This window comes from Lepidochelys kempii, chromosome 2, assembly GCF_965140285.1.
Source record: "Lepidochelys kempii isolate rLepKem1 chromosome 2, rLepKem1.hap1, whole genome shotgun sequence".
Taxonomy (NCBI): Eukaryota; Metazoa; Chordata; order Testudines; family Cheloniidae; genus Lepidochelys; species Lepidochelys kempii.
Genome location: NC_136381.1, coordinates 262,367,343 through 262,385,820, shown reverse-complemented (window position 1 = coordinate 262,385,820; position 18,478 = coordinate 262,367,343). Strand labels below are relative to the sequence as shown.

General features: G+C 47.2%; 1 protein-coding gene across 1 annotated transcript; it reads left to right on the top strand.

Moving 5' to 3' along the window:
• Positions 1-8,978: 8,978 nt before the first annotated feature.
• HIGD1A (HIG1 hypoxia inducible domain family member 1A) lies at positions 8,979-13,986 on the top strand. Its single transcript, XM_078851870.1, has 3 exons — positions 8,979-9,190; positions 11,911-12,045; positions 12,830-13,986. Exons 1-3 carry the CDS (start codon positions 9,088-9,090, stop codon positions 12,892-12,894), a joined length of 303 nt encoding a protein of 100 aa, XP_078707996.1. The 5' UTR covers positions 8,979-9,087; the 3' UTR covers positions 12,895-13,986.
• The last annotated feature ends 4,492 nt before the right edge of the window (positions 13,987-18,478 follow it).

Below are 18,478 nucleotides of genomic sequence, written 5' to 3'. Positions count from 1 at the left end.
ACCTTCATGTCTGTGATTGCGTGACCAGAGAGATTGAAGTGTTCTCTGACTGGTTTATGAATGTTATAATTCTTGACATCTGATTTGTGTCCATTTATTCTTTTACGTAGAGACTGTCCAGTTTGACCAATGTAAATGGCAGAGGGGCATTGCTGGCACATAGAATCATAGAATATCAGGGTTGGAAGGGACCCCAGAAGGTCATCTAGTCCAACCCCCTGCTCAAAGCAGGACCAATTCCCAGTTAAATAATCCCAGCCAGGGCTTTGTCAAGCCTGACCTTAAAAACCTCTAAGGAAGGAGATTCTACCACCTCCCTAGGTAACGCATTCCAGTGTTTCACCACCCTCTTAGTGAAAAAGTTTTTCCTAATATCCAATCTAAACCTTCCCCACTGCAACTTGAGACCATTACTCCTCGTTCTGTCATCTGCTACCATTGAGAACAGTCTAGAGCCATCCTCTTTGGAACCCCCTTTCAGGTAGTTGAAAGCAGCTATCAAATCCCCCCTCATTCTTCTCTTCTGCAGGCTAAACAATCCCAGCTCCCTCAGCCTCTCCTCATAACTCATGTGTTCCAGTCCCCTAATCATTTTTGTTGCCCTTCACTGGACTCTCTCCAATTTATCCACATCCTTCTTGAAGTGTGGGGCCCAAAACTGGACACAGTACTCCAGATGAGGCCACACCAATGTCGAATAGAGGGGAACGATCACGTCCCTCGATCTGCTTGCTATGCCCCTACTTATACATCCCAAAATGCCATTGGCCTTCTTGGCAACAAGGGCACACTGCCGACTCATATCCAGCTTCTCGTCCACTGTCACCCCTAGGTCCTTTTCCGCAGAACTGCTGCCTAGCCATTCGGTCCCTAGTCTGTAGCTGTGCATTGGGTTCTTCCGTCCTAAGTGCAGGACCCTGCACTTATCCTTATTGAACCTCATCAGATTTCTTTTGGCCCAATCCTCCAATTTGTCTAGGTCTTTCTGTATCCTATCCCTCCCCTCCAGCGTATCTACCACTCCTCCCAGTTTAGTATCATCCGCAAATTTGCTGAGAGTGCAATCCACACCATCCTCCAGATCATTTATGAAGATATTGAACAAAACCGGCCCCAGGACCGACCCTTGGGGTACTCCACTTGATACCGGCTGCCAACTAGATATGGAGCCATTGATCACTACCCGTTGAGCCCGACAATCTAGCCAGCTTTCTACGCACCTTGTAGGCAAGGACTGGCCTGTCTCTCACAAATCTTGGAGAGACAGGCCAGTCCTTGCCTACAGACAGCCCTGCAACCTGAAGCAAATACTCACCAACAACCACATACCACACAACAGAACCACTAACCCAGGAACTTATCCTTGCAACAAAGCCCGTTGCTAACTGTGCCCACATATCTATTCAGGGGACACCATCACAGGACCTAATAACATCAGCCACACTATCAGAGGCTCGTTCACCTGCACATCCGCCAATGTGATATATGCCATCATGTGCCAACAATGCCCCTCTGCCATTTACATTGGTCAAACTGGACAGTCTCTACGTAAAAGAATAAATGGACACAAATCAGATGTCAAGAATTATAACATTCATAAACCAGTCGGAGAACACTTCAATCTCTCTGGTCACGCAATCACAGACATGAAGGTTGCTATCTTAAAACAAAAAAACTTCAAATCCAGACTCCAGCGAGAAACTGCTGAATTGGAATTCATTTGCAAATTGGATACTATTAATTTAGGCTTAAATAGAGACTGGGAGTGGCTAAGTCATTATGCAAGGTAGCCTATTTCCCCTTGTTTTTTCCTACAAACCCCCCCCCCCCCAGACATTCTGGTTAAACTTGGATTTAAACTTGGAAAGTGGTTAGTTTGGATGAGCTACTGCCAGCAGGAGAGTGAGTTTGTGTGTGTGTGTGTGTGTGTCCCCGGGAAAGGGGTGTGTGTGTGAGAGAGCCTGGATTTGTGCTGGAAATGGCCCACCTTGATTACCATGCACATTGTAGGGAGAGTGGTCACTTTGGATGAGCTATTACCAGCAGGAGAGTGAGTTTGTGTGTGTATGGGGGTGGGGGAGGTGAGAAAACCTGGATTTGTGCTGGAAATGGCCCACCTTGATTATCATGCACATTGTAGGGAGAGTGGTCACTTTGGATAAGCTATTACCAGCAGGAAAGTGAGTTTGTGTGTGTGGTTTTTGGAGGGGGGTGAGGGAGTGAGAGAACCTGGATTTGTGCAGGAAATGGCCCACCTTGATTATCATACACATTGTGAAGAGAGTTGTCACTTTGGATGGGCTATTACCAGCAGGAGAGTGAGTTTGGGGGGGGGGGGCGGAGGGTGAGAAAACCTGGATTTGTGCTGGAAATGGCCCAACTTGATGATCACTTTAGATAAGATATTACCAGCAGGACAGTGGGGTGGGAGGAGGTATTGTTTCATGGTCTCTGTGTGTATATAATGTCTTCTGCAGTTTCCACAGTATGCGTCCGATGAAGTGAGCTGTAGCTCACGAAAGCTCATGCTCAAATAAATTGGTTAGTCTCTAAGGTGCCACAAGTACTCCTTTTCTTTTTGTCAGACAGTACATTCAGTGCTGTTCGATGAGGCATAGCGAGCAATGAAGCTTTTAGCTGTTGCCTGGTGGACACACTGTACCGAAAGGAGCAGGAGGTTTCAGACTTGCATGCTGCATTTACGTGGGGCAAGTCGTCATCTAATGCGGGCAGCATTGTGTTCCAGTTGTGACACTGTTTGCTGTAGGAAAGAGTAGTACGGTGATATTAATCAGTTTGGCAGAGAAGTTGCTATAGCTGTTTGCCAGGAGACTTCAGGTTTGGGTACTTGCCAGCTGATAAGCCACACAAGACTGGCTTCTCAGAAAAAAGGGAAGAAAAATCCTCCAGTGATTGGACATCGGCAGCAGCCCCAGCTCATGCAGATGAACTGGGTTTTGGGTGGAATGTTCTTGTTTGCAAAGGGACCAGAAGATATTTATAGCAACACTCTCATCAGTGAGGCTGTGGGAAGAAACTTGCTGTTGCATCCCTTGATACAGGACGTATCATTCTGTATAGGACTTGTGGGGAAAAAGAGAAGTTGCAACATCTCTGAATGTTCGGCCATTTCCAGTCCAGACATTTAGAGGGACCATCTACACCAGTGGTGCCCAACCTTATTACACAGGAAGGCCACATAAACCTAAGTGCAACCTTCTGTAGGCCAAACAGATTCTACATATTTTAATAAGATTTCAAGTCATCGGTATTGATTTATATTTTAAGTTCAGCTGGTTTTGTATGTATTTAGATAAGTTGTTTCTATGTACAGTACTGTCTATTTACACACTTGTGTAAACTGAAATGATGTAAATGTAAGGGGACTGTTGCTCCCTTACTAACATTCAGTGGGGGTGTTTTGGTTGGCTAGCTCCCAGTACTAAAAGGGGAAGGGTCTATGGGAAACCAGGACCCTGAGACTGATAGTCCCCAGGAACAATGGGGAGAGGTCAATGCTCCAGGTCAGCCTGAATGACCTGGCGGGCAGGCTAATCAGGGAGTCAGGAGGCCAGGGAGGTCCCGTCCTCGTCCTCCGTGTGAGCTGGATTTGCCTGGGTCAGACAGACAGAGTGGGGCCGAGCTGAGGAGAAAGCAGGGTCCCAAGCTAAACTGGGGAGCAGAGCTGTGCCAGATCCAGAGGGACCAGAAAAGCAGCTCAGAGAGAGCAGACCCTGTCCTAGGAGCAGAGCTGCGGCAACCAGAGCCAGAGGGGCCAGGAAAGCAGCCCAGGAAGCAGGTCAGTGCTGGGAGCAGAGTCACAGAAGCAGCCTGCAGAGCAGACCTGTCCTGGGAGCAGAGCTGCGACAACCAGAGGCAGAGGGGCCAGAGAAGCAGCCCAGGGAGCTGGAGGCAGAGCAGCAGCCGTGCAGAGACAAGAGTGGTGCAGCTGGGGCTGGAGCAGTCCGGAGCTGGGTGCGGTGAGCAGCTGGGGAGAGCGAGGGGGACCCTGGGCAGCGGGCCCAGCACAGGGAGACGCCTTAGCCAAGAGGCTCTGCAGGCCAGGCTTGGATCGTAACCCCGACAGGGCGGGGGCGACACTGGGAAGAAGGGTCCTACCACTTAGAGCCTGAGAGCGTGTGGCCACCACCAGAGCAAGCGTCCAACCCACAGCATCCCTGCAGCACAGCCAGGGCCGGAGAAGGAGGCCTGGGACTTACAAGGAACAGACTGTGAACTGCCCTGACGTTCCAGAGACACTGTGATGTTCCCTGCCACCAAGCAGGTTGATGTGTTTCCTTTAACCTTTCCCATTATTCCTTATTCTTTTTAAAATTAATTGTTGATTAAATAACTTGCATTTGCTTTAACTTGTATGTAATGGTCAGTGGGTCAGAGAAGTGCCCAGTGCAGAGAGAGTACCCCGGAGCGGGGACATCCTAGCCCTTGTCCTAGGTGACCACAGCAGGGTTGGGGGTCAAGCCCCCCAGGAGTCCTAGGCCCAGCCTTGTTGGGGTTACGAGGACTCTGCCAGACAGGAGAGTGGAAGGGGAGTCCTCAAGGGCAGGGAGGCCGCTGGGTAAAGGAAGTGGGAGCGAGGACTCCGATCCTTTCGCTAGCCCATTTCACCGGGGTGGTGCAGAAGCCAGGAAAGTTCCCCACAATAGCGGGACTGTTCCCCCGCTTACACATAGGCGCTGACACTGGGGCTACAGATGCTAACTTTCCAGTGTGCAGGGGGGTGCTCACTGCTGAACCCCCTGCTCTGCCCCCACTCTACTCCTTCCCCCAAGTCCTCTACCCCTGAGCCTGCCATGCCCTCGCTCCTTCCCCTCCCCCACAGAGCCTCCTGCACATGCTAAACAGCTGATTGCGGCAGGCGCTGACTGGCGGGGTTGCCCGCGGGCAGGAGGCACTGGGGGTTCGAGGGCAAGAGCTGATGGGGGGGCTGCTGATGTATTACTGGGGCTCTTTGGCAATGTACATTGGTAAATCCTGGCTCCTTCTCAGGCTCAGGTTGGCCACCTCTGTTCTAACCAGGTTTAAATCAGCTTAGGCGAACTAGTTTTAAAATCAGCTAGAACAACTTGCCTGTACTTGAATGAGTCCTGGAACCTCCTTTCCCTTTAGCAATACAGGAAAGTCAGGGAGAAAAGCAACAGCCTATTTAAAGATCTGAATGGGCAATTAGGGGGTTGCTAACTTTCTAATAGCACAAAACCAACCACTGCCCCAAGGTTCTGCCCCTTCTCTGAGGCCCTGCCCCTGCTTTCTCCATCAACCCTCACTCGCTCTTCCCTACCCCCCCCCACACTTTCACCAGGCTGGGGGAGGAGGTTGGGGTGCAGGCTCCAGATGGGGCCAGAAATGAGTTGGTCAGGGTGTGGGAGAGGGCTCTGGACTGGGGTGCAGGGGGTGAAAGCTCTGGCTAGTGGTGCAGGCTCTGGGGTGGAGCCAGGAATGAGGGGTTTGGGGTGCACGAAGGGGCTCTGGGCTTGGGTAGGTGTGCATGAGGGGGTTTGGGGCCCCAGGAGCGCTTACCACAGCTCCCAGGAAACGACTGCTAGGTCCCTGCAGTCCCTAGGTGGAGGAAAGGCTAGGGAGCGCACCTTCCCACCCAGGGTTAAAAATCTGTAAGTTAGAATGTTTCCCTTTCCCCGATATAGATAAGGCCTTACAACTGGTGTTATCCTACAGGTACTGGGAAGACTTGTAAAAGTTTTGCAGGGGAACTAGCTGTTAAGTGGTTTTAAGGAGCCAGGATCGCTGATAGGATCATTGGCCACAGGGGCTCAAGAGCTGCCAAGAGACAAAGGGGACTGAACTGCATTAGTGCTGCCCCCATCCACAGCTGGAACAATCTGGTTAGGAGTTGGATGAGCCAAAACACAAGCAGTAAACAGTCTGGCTCTCCAATCAGCCATGCGGCCAAGCCTTAGGATTTCGGATGTTTTGCTTAAAGTCCCAGCTCCTGGAGGCCTGTGATTGGGTCAGGGTGACATCTCTACTTCTGCTTTAAACAGACAGCTTCCATAGACCACTCAGCAGTGGAGAAAGGCTTGGGAAGGTTACGTGCCCTGCCACGGAAAGGCCCCAATGGCTGGTTTTCGCAGTGGATTTTCTCAAGCCAGGCTCGTGCTTTGCGAATGACTGGGGTGGGCCGGGGCGCGCGCACGCGGGCGGGCGCAGGCGCAGCCGGGCCCAGGGTCAGCGGAGTCACGATGGCTCAGCAGCACCGCCCCCTGCATTGCAGAGGAGCGAGCCCCTCCTTTGACCATATAAGGACCTGGCGTCACCAGCCTCTCATGTGATTGGCTGATAACGGGGGAGGCGGGGACGGATTTCCCACGCACCGGCATGGGGTCACGCGGGAGGGCGCCTCCGTTTCCCCGAGGCACGCTGGGAGCTGTAGTTTCGGGGGTGGAGGCCGTAGGCGGGTAACGCCCCAGCCGCGGTCCCCCCGCCCGCGCCGGGTGGGCTGAACGCTGTCCGCCAATAAGAGCAGGGGGGTGGCGCGCGCGCGCGCAGGCAGCAGAAGCCGGCCGGTCTCGGAGCGGGTGGCAGCGGCTGCGTAGCTCCCTCAGCGTTGGTGTCGTGTAGGGGCTGAGCGGGGAGTCGTGAGTGCGGGTCGCGGGCCCGAGGGGGAGGGGTCTGGGGGGGGGGACCGCGGTGTGGGGGGGCTCCGCGTACTGACCCGGAGCTGGAGGGGGCCTGTGGTGGCCGCGGGGCTGGCGGGCGGGTTCGGGAAGCTGGAAGGACGCGGGGGCGGAGCGGAGGGAGCTGGCCGGGGGGGGCTGGGATACGGGTAACGGGCGGGGGGGGGTGATGCAATGAGGAGGGGGCCGGGCTACGCTAGGCCTGGGGTATCGTCGCCTCCGGGGGAGGGTGTCCCTGCCTGTCCGGGGGCGAAGGGTAAATCTCCTGGTGTCGTAACAAAGGGGGCCTGTGGGGGTCGCCCCCAGCAGGGCGCCTTGCCTTGGGGCTTGGGCGGGGTACCCGCTCCAGGGAGCTTGCCTGAGGGTAGGGGCGCACCCCTCCCGCACCCCGCGAAGCGTTCCCGCTGAGTGAGGTGCTGAGGAGGGGGTTTGAGCCCTTCATGACCTGAAAATGCCCCGTGCCAAACGAGGGCCGCCTCGGGGTGCTCTCCTCAGCATGATTCCACTTCCTCCTCCACCCCCCACGGGTCTTCGCTCTGAAAGCCTTTCCTGGGACCTCTGGTGGAGTTGAAGGTCATGGCGAAACAAATACGTTACCTTGCCTTTGACTAAACATCCTACTGTGCCCTCCCTGTGGGAGAACATGAGAGCATTTAGTTTTGACTTCCCCTTCCGCATTTACCGAGATGTCAGGTGCTGTTCTGCATCTTTTTATCGGTGCTGTAGGTCCCATTTTATAGCTAAGGGTATTTTATAGTTAAGGGCATTCGAAATTGTTACTTCTCCACTAAGAAGATTGTCATAGCTTCTCAATACTGACAATCAGATTAGACCTGGATCTGTTCGTAAAGTGTTGTCCTTTCTCTCCTTGCCCACGATATGTATGATAAAGTGGTGTAAACTTGGTTGTGAAAATATAAATAAGCCAGTCTTTTCAAATTCAGGTGTATACGTCTATATTTAAACGTGAATGGCATCAAAATTATTATTTGGCATATGCATATAGGTAGCTTGCTTTTTGAGTAAATCAGTGCTTTACAAATGACTTAAATACCATGGGGCATTTATTCTCATGAGAGTCCATTTACACTGCACTGTCTGAGATGGAAAGCTTTGTGAGGCACACTCTCTTTATGCCTTGCAGTGCTGAGCACATTGTTAGGAAAACTCAAACAATAAAAATACAGCCTAATCAGCCTGACTAGGAGGTCTGTAATAGTTACTGAACTGACCATCTAAAGTCAGCTTTTTTTCCAGCATTCCTGAATTACAGGAAGAATATAATTAATTCTCTGCTAGTGCCAAAGTCTGAAGAAGGAAGTGATCTATGGTGACATACATGCTTTTTTCTTTTTTTTAAATCCTTCCCTATCAATGCTTGCTGGAAATATTGAAATTGGGTCACTGGCAAGCCTTGATATCAGGTTTTCTTCATTTTTTTTTTTGGTAGTCATCAGTCTGAACAGTGGTGGTCTACTCTTAGCAGCTGTTCCTTCTCGCCCCTCAGTCTTGATAGATAGAACATCTTTCAACTTGAACTTTTTAATTGTAGATGAAATAGTATTGCATGAGAAAAGTATTCATTGATTTGGGAATGATAATCCATTTATTTTTAAAAGGTTGACATGTCCCATATGCAAACTATGGTGTGTCCATCAAACAAACTCCTGCAGGTCTGATATCAATACTAGACCCAGTACCTACTCTCTCTTTAAATATTAGGCTTCTGGCTCTTCAGTAAAAATCTGAATTGAGATAGTTTAAACTTAAAGTAGAGTATACTGGAGGTGCATTTTTCCCTGCTTGTCAAATGTGCTGGCTGACCTTCTGTAGTGGCTTACTGATTTTCCTCTCAAAATATGTCAGGGACTCTTCCCCTTCCCCTCCTCCCACTTAAAATCCAGTGCCAGCATGGATGAGTAGCCCCACAGAAATGAAGCAATATGGTGGAGGACAGAAATTTTGCAAGGAAATGCTTCTGATCTAAGCTCTCACTGGCTTAGTTTGTGAAAAACCAGAATTGACTGTGCCTTTCATGAAGGTGCTGGGAACTCGATTCTTTGTGTGGAAAGTACGACAGGAAGCTTTTGCCTAATGGCTTTTTGATATGTCTGTTTGATATGGAATTACTACCAAAGCTTATTCTTGTATTGTAAAAGCCATGCCTACATTCTGAGGTTTTTATATTCATAAAATTGAATTTAGCTTGGTGGTATAGATAAACATTGTAGTAGTTAGTGTGGATTAAGCCATACACCATCTTATTAGTTCAAAGTTTTTTAACTTGTATCTTGTTTATAACTGAATATACAGTGGAAGTTACTGTCCTTTATATACTTGTGGTACATTCAAGGTCTTACTTCTACAGAACTCTCAAATGTGAAAAAACTCCTAAATTCTAAAGCAGATTTTCTTCTTCTCCGCAGTCAACATGACATCTAGTCAGAAATCCGTTCTTCCTAGCTATGAGACTGATAACAGCCAGGCATCAAAACTGATCAGAAAATCTAAAGAGTCACCCTTTGTACCTGTTGGTAAGTTTCAATTTCACAGTGCAATGATGCCGTGGAGTAAGACCAGTAAATCTGGGAAAATACATGGTTGCATAAGTGTTCATGTAATGGGCGGTGATTATAGTAAATGCAGTCACACACTACCAACAGGAAATTACTGTGAAATATTGCTTCCTCATTCGGTATAGTACTGTGATAATTTTGCCCTACCTCTTGAACCTATTATGGTGTTCTACCTGAATTAATACTCTTATCTGGTAGCTTTATCAAACACTGTAGACTTAAAATGTCTATGTATTCCTTGTAATTCCCTCTGTCTTCCATTTAAAAGATAGTTGCTTACACACCCCTTATTTCAAATTTTGGGTAGTGGATCCTATACTTGGGGAAACATACCTTGCAGCAAGCCCAGAGGCCTGGCAGTAGAGGGCTGTCACAGTTCAGGGTAACTGCACCTGTATTCCCTCTCTGTGGCCCAGCAAGGGCACCCATTCTAGGCTTCTGACTCTCATGGCCGTCACCTCTCTTGGATGGTGATATGAGTGTCTCCCTTCTGACCTGGATACTTCCAGGCTGAACAGTTCCCAGCCTTCACTGTTCCCAGCAAGACAGACTGCCTAAGCAGACCTGTTTGCTTTCTCTTCAGAGACTAATAGCAGTGTTAACTGCCCATTGTTTAGGTACCATACAGCTCTTTCTATGCAAGCTTATTTATTCTTAGGATAAAAGAATTAGAGAAAACATATTAAAAACAACAAAAGGACCTACACACATGCTCACCAGAGATCACCCCAGCTCCAACATGGACTCTGGCAGGTGGTTAGTCCTTCAAACCCCAAAATGGGATCTCTTCTATGGTCACAAGTTCACATCAGCCTCAGCTCAGAACTGTCACCCTCATGACTCTAAATCACTGCTTTATCCCGTCTGGACCTTTGAAGAGACCGTGTAGGTAATCAGCCAGGCAGTGGGCTTTTTTGCTCAAAGGAAGCTTCAAAAGGGGTGGGTCACTTCCATCCCCCTAGTCCCAAGTATTTCCTAGGAAATCTACTTCACACATTGTCCCCAAAAGTCCTTTGAAGTTCCTAATATTTCCCAGAGATTGCATTACTTACGTTCCTAGGGAAGCTACATAACCAATTGGATTTTTAATGCAATGGATTCTTAAAATACTTAATTCCATAAGGCTTTTCCAGGATGTCATATGTCACAGGGACTACATCTGGTCACTTCAGACTCTCCCAAATTAGTAAGTGACTAGACTCTTTAAAAAAGTGTGAACTTGCCTCTTGCTAAACTGACAGTTGTAGGTGCTGAAGTCTTCTGGTTGAAGAAATGGACTTTCACATCAGACCAGTTCATTTATGAATGTTAAATAGGACTGGGCCCAGTACAGATATCTGGGGGACACTACTATTTACCTCTCTCCATTCTGAAAACTGACCATTTATTCCTACCCTTTGTTTCCTATCTTTTAACCAGTTACCAATACATGAGAGAACCTTCCCTCTTATCCCATGACTGCTTATTTTACTTAAGTCTTTGGTGAGGGATCTTGTCAAAGGCTTTTTGAACATCTAAATAGAATCATAGAATATCAGAATTGGAAGGGACCTTAGGAGGTCATCTAGTCCAACCCCCTGCTCAAAGCAGGACCAATCCCCAATTTTTGCCTCAGATCCCTAAATGGCCCCCTCAAGGATTGAACTCACAACCCTGGGTTTAGCAGGCCAGTACTCAAACCACTGAGCTATCCCTCCCACACACTACATCCACTGGATCTCCTTTGTCCACATGCTTGTTGACTCCCTCAAAGAATTCTAGTAGATTGGTGAGGCAATTAAATGTGTCCTCTGTTGAGCTAATGCTCCAGTGCACAGGAGAAATAACATGACCTGTCCAATGCCAGTATTCAAGTGAATCCAGGGTCAAACTTGACAGATACAAACAATAACAATCTTCATTTGTGGGTGTCTAGACCAAGAAATCTAGTACTGCTATTAGTGCATGGATGCAGTTTGAACTTTGTTCAGAGTTGCATTTGAGAACTCCTGTTTGTTTTTGAACTACAGCTCTAAGAGCATTCCTCTGAAAAGCAGAGGCAGTTAATTTGCTCTTACGGAAGTTTCTGACCAGTATCAAAACAGCTCTGACGTCCATCAAGGCTGCTATCCCCAGCTGTCTATCTGGAACGAATGTTGTGCAATGATATGCCATGTCTTAGTTTTTTTAACTCAGTTCTCCAGTAATGGAATACCAAAACTCTGTTGGGGGTCCAGTCTGGGCTGGCTTCTGGGTCAGCCTAGACGTTACTTGGGTGGGAAAGGAATTGCCTATTAACTAATTCTACTGAACATAAGCTAACACTGTAGTTACTAGAAAAGGAGTACTTGTAGCACCTTAGAAACTAACCAATTTATTTGAGCATAAGCTTTCGTGAGCTACAGCTCACTTCATCGTAGCTCACGAAAGCTTATGCTCAAATAAATTGGTTAGCCTCTAAGGTGCCACAAGTACTCCTTTTCTTTTTGCGAATACAGACTAACACGGCTGTTACTCTGAAAACTGTAGTTACTGTTAGGTGTTAATGATGGGGCTAAAACACTTGTGTGTGGGGAGGAGGGGTTATAAATAGCTTTTGTTAAATTTTAAGTTGTTGACTTTTACTTTTAAAGCAAGTCTTATGAGTGAGGAATGTAAAATCATGTAATTACTAAACACTTGTTTACCCTGCCTTATAGGGATGGCAGGCTTGGTTGCAGTTGTAAGCTATGGACTGTACAAACTGAAGCACAGAGGCAATACAAAAATGTCTATTCATCTGATTCACATGCGTGTGGCAGCCCAGGGCTTTGTTGTTGGAGCAATGACTTGTGGTATGTATAAAACAGACAGCTGTTGTCGAGCCCTAGTTACCTCTTAATGATGGCAGACTTACTTTAAAAGTGTTCTTTACACTAAAGGATAAATACCTTGGACTAGCTTGTAAACCATTAACTGTTTCCAACTGCACTAGAAACTTGCAAACATAGTAAGTTCTTTTAGTGAGGCTGAGCTAGCAAACTGGTTTCTTGGCTCAGTATCATAAAATTAGTGTGCCTGGTATCTAGGTAACCATGTTTGAACACATCTCTCCAGTTTCTCCCTTGACTTTCTACACAACGCATGAAATTGTGTGTTCACGTTTGGGGCACTTAGCTTGATTTTTTTCCAAAGGTGCTAAGTCAGTGAGGAAAACAAAGAATACAGTTGCCCCATGCATGTTGTGGATATTTTAAGGTGTTTCTGAACTCTTCTGCTTTCTCCAAAGTTATTTGACAATTATTAATTTTAACTTTCTTAAACTCATTTCTCCATGGGAAAGATCAGCAGTTGTCTACAGCTTGCATCTAAATTGAAGGTATAGCTAGACTATAAATCATACTAGCTTTGATACCATCAGTATGTAGAGAGATGTATGTGTGTTTATGTCCTTCATTTTAACAAATGAATTGTGGCTATTACTGAAATTCTAGATGGGAAGTGAGATTATAAAGAATACAGACACCCATATTTTCTTCTCATGCTAGTAGTCTTCCTGGCTGCAGACAGTTCTTGAAATAGTCTTCTACTTTAATAAAGGATGTATATTTAACTGTTTTGCCTGTGTTTGTATTTCAGGTGTGCTCTACTCAATGTATCGGGAATACCTGGCAAAACCCAAGGAGTTGAAAAAAGATGACTGAAATCTGTGTGCTTGGTGGTGGTCTATGTATCTTAGTTATAGACCTCACATTGAGGTGTCATTTTCTTTTTAATAATGAAAAAAGAGGGGTGGGGAATAAAAATAAAATAAAAAATTCAAGGATGTGGTTCTACAATACTGTACATGTCTCGTGCCTGGTATTGAACCTTTAGGTTACAAGTCTGAATCTAGCACAAGTTGGTGGTGACAGTCTGCTGGCTCTCTTGGACTGAGACTACCATACCCACTAGCAACTTGTCTATTGTACAGCATAATGCCTCTCTTCCCTTTCCCACCCAGTCTCCCCACACACAACTGGTAATTGTAAATAGGCCTGGAGCCCAAACAACCTTCTTATATTGGAGAGGTGGTCCCTCCAGCTCATGGCTGAAGCACCTAGGCAAGTCTGTGTGGAGAAGGTTGTACTCATGCCTGTTATCTCTGTCCTGTAGATAAAAGGACTTCAGTCTCCAAGGCTGTAATCTAGCACTTTCACTAGCACTAAACTCACTCAAAATAGTTCTTAAATTTGTATTTAAAAACATTTTGTTCTGACCTATTTTTAGTTTTATTTGAAGTACGAGCTGAGCATTCACTAGTGGATAAAACTATTTAAACATATTTATTACACAATACTAATAATCAAGGCCCAGAAGCTTTTTAATTTTTAATACATTATGGATTGCAGCTTCTCAGATTATTGAATTTGGTAACTGCTCATTTATTTTTGCAGTATTAAGTGTATGATGTAACATTTTTAAATGACATTTTGAAAACTAAATCTGTACTTGAAGTGATGCATTTTAAGTATGTAATTAGAATGCCTGACTTAATTTGTGTGATATTGCTGTTTCAATGGAAGCTCTAAACTTCTTAGACCTTTGCCTTTATTATCCTTGGTGTGAGATCATATGGAGTGCTCTTCCATTAGTGATTTATGGTAACTTCATTAAAATCTAGCCTCATCGCCAAATATATTGATCAAGTGATACACGAATCTGTAAACTTCCACTTTCTTGAACTTGGTGGCATTCCATGGAGATAGCATGGTGTCTAATACAGTATTTGTAATAAATACAGTAAGCAACTCCAAGCTGTCTAATTTTTACTGTGCATGTAACATGGGGAGAGCTGAGGGGCATTGCTGGGTTCACACACAAGCAGTATGAGGGAATCCCCCTGATGCTGTGAAACTCAAATCTACCTTCAGGCTTTCTGGCTGTCCTGTCCCCTGTATGGGAATGGTCGCTGTGGGAACTGTCTCCTACTCCAGGATGGGAGATGGCCTGCGAGCAGGCTGATGGGGTGGGCTCATGGTTCAGCCTGGCCCCTGGGGGGAGGGTTGAGGGGATATAGATCACAGGAGCTCAACTACTTGCACCCTGTGGGGGGCTGGGATCCTGGGGGTGCTGTGTAGGGTGACCGTATTTCCTCAAAATGAAAATGGGACACCTTATGGGGCACTTGTCCAAGATGCTTGTCTGAGCCCTCCTCCCTACATGGGGCTGGTGCTGGTGCTGCTGGCTGCCAGAGACCCTGGGCGGGGCTGATGTTGGTGTTGCTTCTCACTCAAGCCCTGCCTGCCTACCTGTGTGAGGCTGGGGCTAGCATCGGTGCTTGCCTGAGCCGTGACTGCCTCCCTGTACAGGGCTGGCATCACCGCTTGCCTCCCTGTACCCCACTCTTTTGACAAAACAGGGCATTGTCCCATTTGTTCTTGCTAATTGATCAAGCTGGCAAGAGCAAAGGGGACAAAGGCCCACTTTTGCTAGAAAAGTCAGGATGGCCAGTACAGGGCTTAAAAAGTCCTGTCCCAGCCAAAACAGGATGTATGGTCGCCTTCGTGCTGTGGGGTCTGCACTGGGTCTGGCAGGGGCACCGGGGCTTTGATGAGCTAGCTACAGGTCATATCACGGGATGTGTGTGTGTGGAAGGTGGAGCACTTCTCTCTGATGCCCTGGGGGCAGGAGTTGGACTTATCCTGTACCTTTGGGGCAGGAGAGGGTGACTAGCCAAGGCCCTTGCAGTGGCAGGGTCTGGTCTCAACCAAAGTCTATAGACTGATGGTTGGGGGTGCTGGGATGAGGGTGGCACCAAACTGAACCCCTTGGTAGAGGATAGCATTGAGCTGTGCCTGAAGGATGTGTGGAGGAACTGAGCCTGGGTCCTGGTGAGGGGTTGTCAGTGGCACTGATGCTTAATTGTAATGTAGAATACCAGTGTAATGCAATATGTCCACAAATAGATGTATCTGTGTGTGTGTGGCCGTGCACATATCTATGGATATTTATATACATACTGGCCTCTTTAGCCATTTTCTGATGCTGCAGCCTGACACACACGCAAACGACCCTTTCCTCACAATATGAAACTATTTTAGCATGGCGATGTATCTGTGGCCCTGAGGAATTGCATAACAAAATGTGGGATAGGGCCAGATTTACTGTGTGGATTAATAGAACTATCTACCAAATTCTAGTCCATATGTCAGGCAGGTATAGCATGAAGATCTGCTTAGGGTACATATATTGTTAATTGTGCAGGATGAGACTGCTGCCAGGGGATGGTTTGTTTATCATTCAAAAGAGGGGGACTTTGTTTTCCTGATTTCAAAACAGGAGTTATCACCTCAGTATGTAAATTATCCCATACAACATGTTAAGGGTATTGGAAGGGAAAGTATCACCCTTAGTTCACTTAAAAGGGCCTACATGTTTACTGTATGTAAATTGGAAAAAAGTATTACCACATGTAGAAAGAAAAGGAGTACTTGTGGCACCTTAGAGACTAACCAATTTATTTGAGCATGAGCTTTCGTGAGCTACAGCTCACTTCATCAGATGTTTACCGTGGAAACTGCAGCAGACTTTATATACACACAGAAATCATGAAACAATACCTCCTCCCACCCCACTGTCCTGCTGGTAATAGCTTATCTAAAGTGATCAACAGGTGGGCCATTTCCAGCACAAATCCAGGTTTTCTCACCCTCCACCCCCCCACACAAATTCACTCTCCTGCTGGTGCTAGCCCATCCAAAGTGACAACTCTTTACATAATCAAGTCGGGCTATTTCCTGCATAGATCAAGGTTTTCTCACATCCCCCCCACCCCCATACACACACAAACTCACTCTCCTGCTGGTAATAGCTCATCTAAACTGACCATTCTCCAGGTTTAAATCCAAGTTAAACCAGAACATCTGGGGGGGGGGGGGGGGTAGGAAAAAACAAGAGGAAACAGGCTACCTTGCATAATGACTTAGCCACTCCCAGTCTCTATTTAAGCCTAAATTAATAGTATCCAATTTGCAAATGAATTCCAATTCAGCAGTTTCTCGCTGGAGTCTGGATTTGAAGTTTTTTTGTTTTAAGATAGCGACCTTCATGTCTGTGATTGCGTGACCAGAGAGATTGAAGTGTTCTCCGACTGGTTTATGAATGTTATAATTCTTGACATCTGATTTGTGTCCATTTATTCTTTTACGTAGAGACTGTCCAGTTTGACCAATGTACATGGCAGAGGGGCATTGCTGGCACATGATGGCATAGATCACATTGGTGGATGTGCAGGTGAACGAGCCTCTGATAGTGTGGCTGATGTTATTAGGCCCTGTGATGGTGTCCCCTGAATAGATATGTGGGCACAATTGGCAACGGGCTTTGTTGCAAGGATAAGTTCCTGGGTTAGTGGTTCTGTTGTGTGGTATGTGGTTGTTGGTGAGTATTTGCTTCAGGTTGCGGGGCTGTCTGTAGGCAAGGACTGGCCTGTCTCCCAAGACTTGTGAGAGTGTTGGGTCATCCTTTAGGATAGGTTGTAGATCCTTAATAATGCGTTGGAGGGGTTTTAGTTGGGGGCTGAAGGTGACGGCTAGTGGCGTTCTGTTATTTTCTTTGTTAGGCCTGTCCTGTAGTAGGTAACTTCTGGGAACTCTTCTGGCTCTATCAATCTGTTTCTTTACTTCTGCAGGTGGGTATTGTAGTTGTAAGAAAGCTTGACAGAGATCTTGTAGGTGTTTGTCTCTGTCTGAGGGGTTGGAGCAAATGCGGTTGTATCGCAGAGCTTGGCTGTAGACGATGGATCGTGTGGTGTGGTCAGGGTGAAAGCTGGAGGCATGCAGGTAGGAATAGCGGTCAGTAGGTTTACGGTATAGGGTGGTGTTTATGTGGCCATTGTTTATTAGCACTGTAGTGTCCAGGAAGTGGATCTCTTGTGTGGACTGGACCAGGCTGAGGTTGGTGGTGGGATGGAAATTGTTGAAATCATGGTGGAATTCCTCAAGGGCTTCTTTTCCATGGGTCCAGATGATGAAGATGTCATCAATATAGCGCAAGTAGAGTAGGGGCTTTAGGGGACGAGAGCTGAGGAAGCGTTGTTCTAAATCAGCCATAAAAATGTTGGCATACTGTGGGGCCATGCGGGTACCCATAGCAGTGCCGCTGATCTGAAGGTATACATTGTCCCCAAATGTGAAATAGTTATGGGTAAGGACAAAGTCACAAAGTTCAGCCACCAGGTTAGCCGTGACATTATCGGGGATAGTGTTCTTGACGGCTTGTAGTCCATCTTTGTGTGGAATGTTGGTGTAGAGGGCTTCTACATCCATAGTAGCCAGGATGGTGTTATCAGGAAGATCACCGATGGATTGAAGTTTCCTCAGGAAGTCAGTGGTGTCTCGAAGGTAGCTGGGAGTGCTGGTAGCGTAGGGCCTGAGGAGGGAGTCTACATAGCCAGACAATCCTGCTGTCAGGGTGCCAATGCCTGAGATGATGGGGCGCCCAGGATTTCCAGGTTTATGGATCTTGGGTAGTAGATAGAATATCCCAGGTCGGGGTTCCAGGGGTGTGTCTGTGCGGATTTGATCTTGTGCTTTTTCAGGAAGTTTCTTGAGCAAATGCTGTAGTTGCTTTTGGTAACTCTCAGTGGGATCATAGGGTAATGGCTTGTAGAAACTCGTGTTGGAGAGCTGCCGAGCAGCCTCTTGTTCATATTCCGACCTATTCATGATGACAACAGCACCTCCTTTGTCAGCCTTTTTGATTATGATGTCAGAGTTGTTTCTGAGGCTGTGGATGGCATTGCGTTCCGCATGGCTGAGGTTATGGGGCAAGTGATGCTGCTTTTCCACAATTTCAGCCCGTGCACGTCGGCGGAAGCACTCTATGTAGAAGTCCAGTCTGCTGTTTCGACCTTCAGGAGGAGTCCATCTAGAATCCCTCTTTCTGTAGTGTTGGCAGGGAGACCTCTGTGGATTAGTATGTTGTTCAGAGGTATTTTGGAAATATTCCTTGAGACGGAGACGTCGAAAATAGGATTCTAGGTCACCACAGAACTGTATCATGTTCGTGGGGGTGGAGGGGCAGAAGGAGAGGCCCCGAGATAGAACAGCTGCTTCTGCTGGGCTGAGAGTATAGTTGGATAGGTTAACAATATTGCTAGGTGGGGTGAGGGAACCATTGCTGTGGCCCCTTGTAGCATGGACTTCTACATAGAGTGCTTCCGCCGACGTGCACGGGCTGAAATTGTGGAAAAGCAGCATCACTTGCCCCATAACCTCAGCCATGCGGAACGCAATGCCATCCACA

What these genes read in the sequence shown, in the direction of transcription:
- HIGD1A (XM_078851870.1), top strand. Translation starts at nt 9,088, where the DNA reads ATGACATCTAGTCAGAAATCCGTTCTTCCTAGCTATGAGACTGATAAC. An exon ending in GTCACCCTTTGTACCTGTTG is followed by an intron (nt 9,191 to 11,910) that starts GTAAGTTTCAAT and finishes CCTGCCTTATAG; the next exon opens with GGATGGCAGGCTTGGTTGCA. An exon ending in TGTTGGAGCAATGACTTGTG is followed by an intron (nt 12,046 to 12,829) that starts GTATGTATAAAA and finishes TTTGTATTTCAG; the next exon opens with GTGTGCTCTACTCAATGTAT.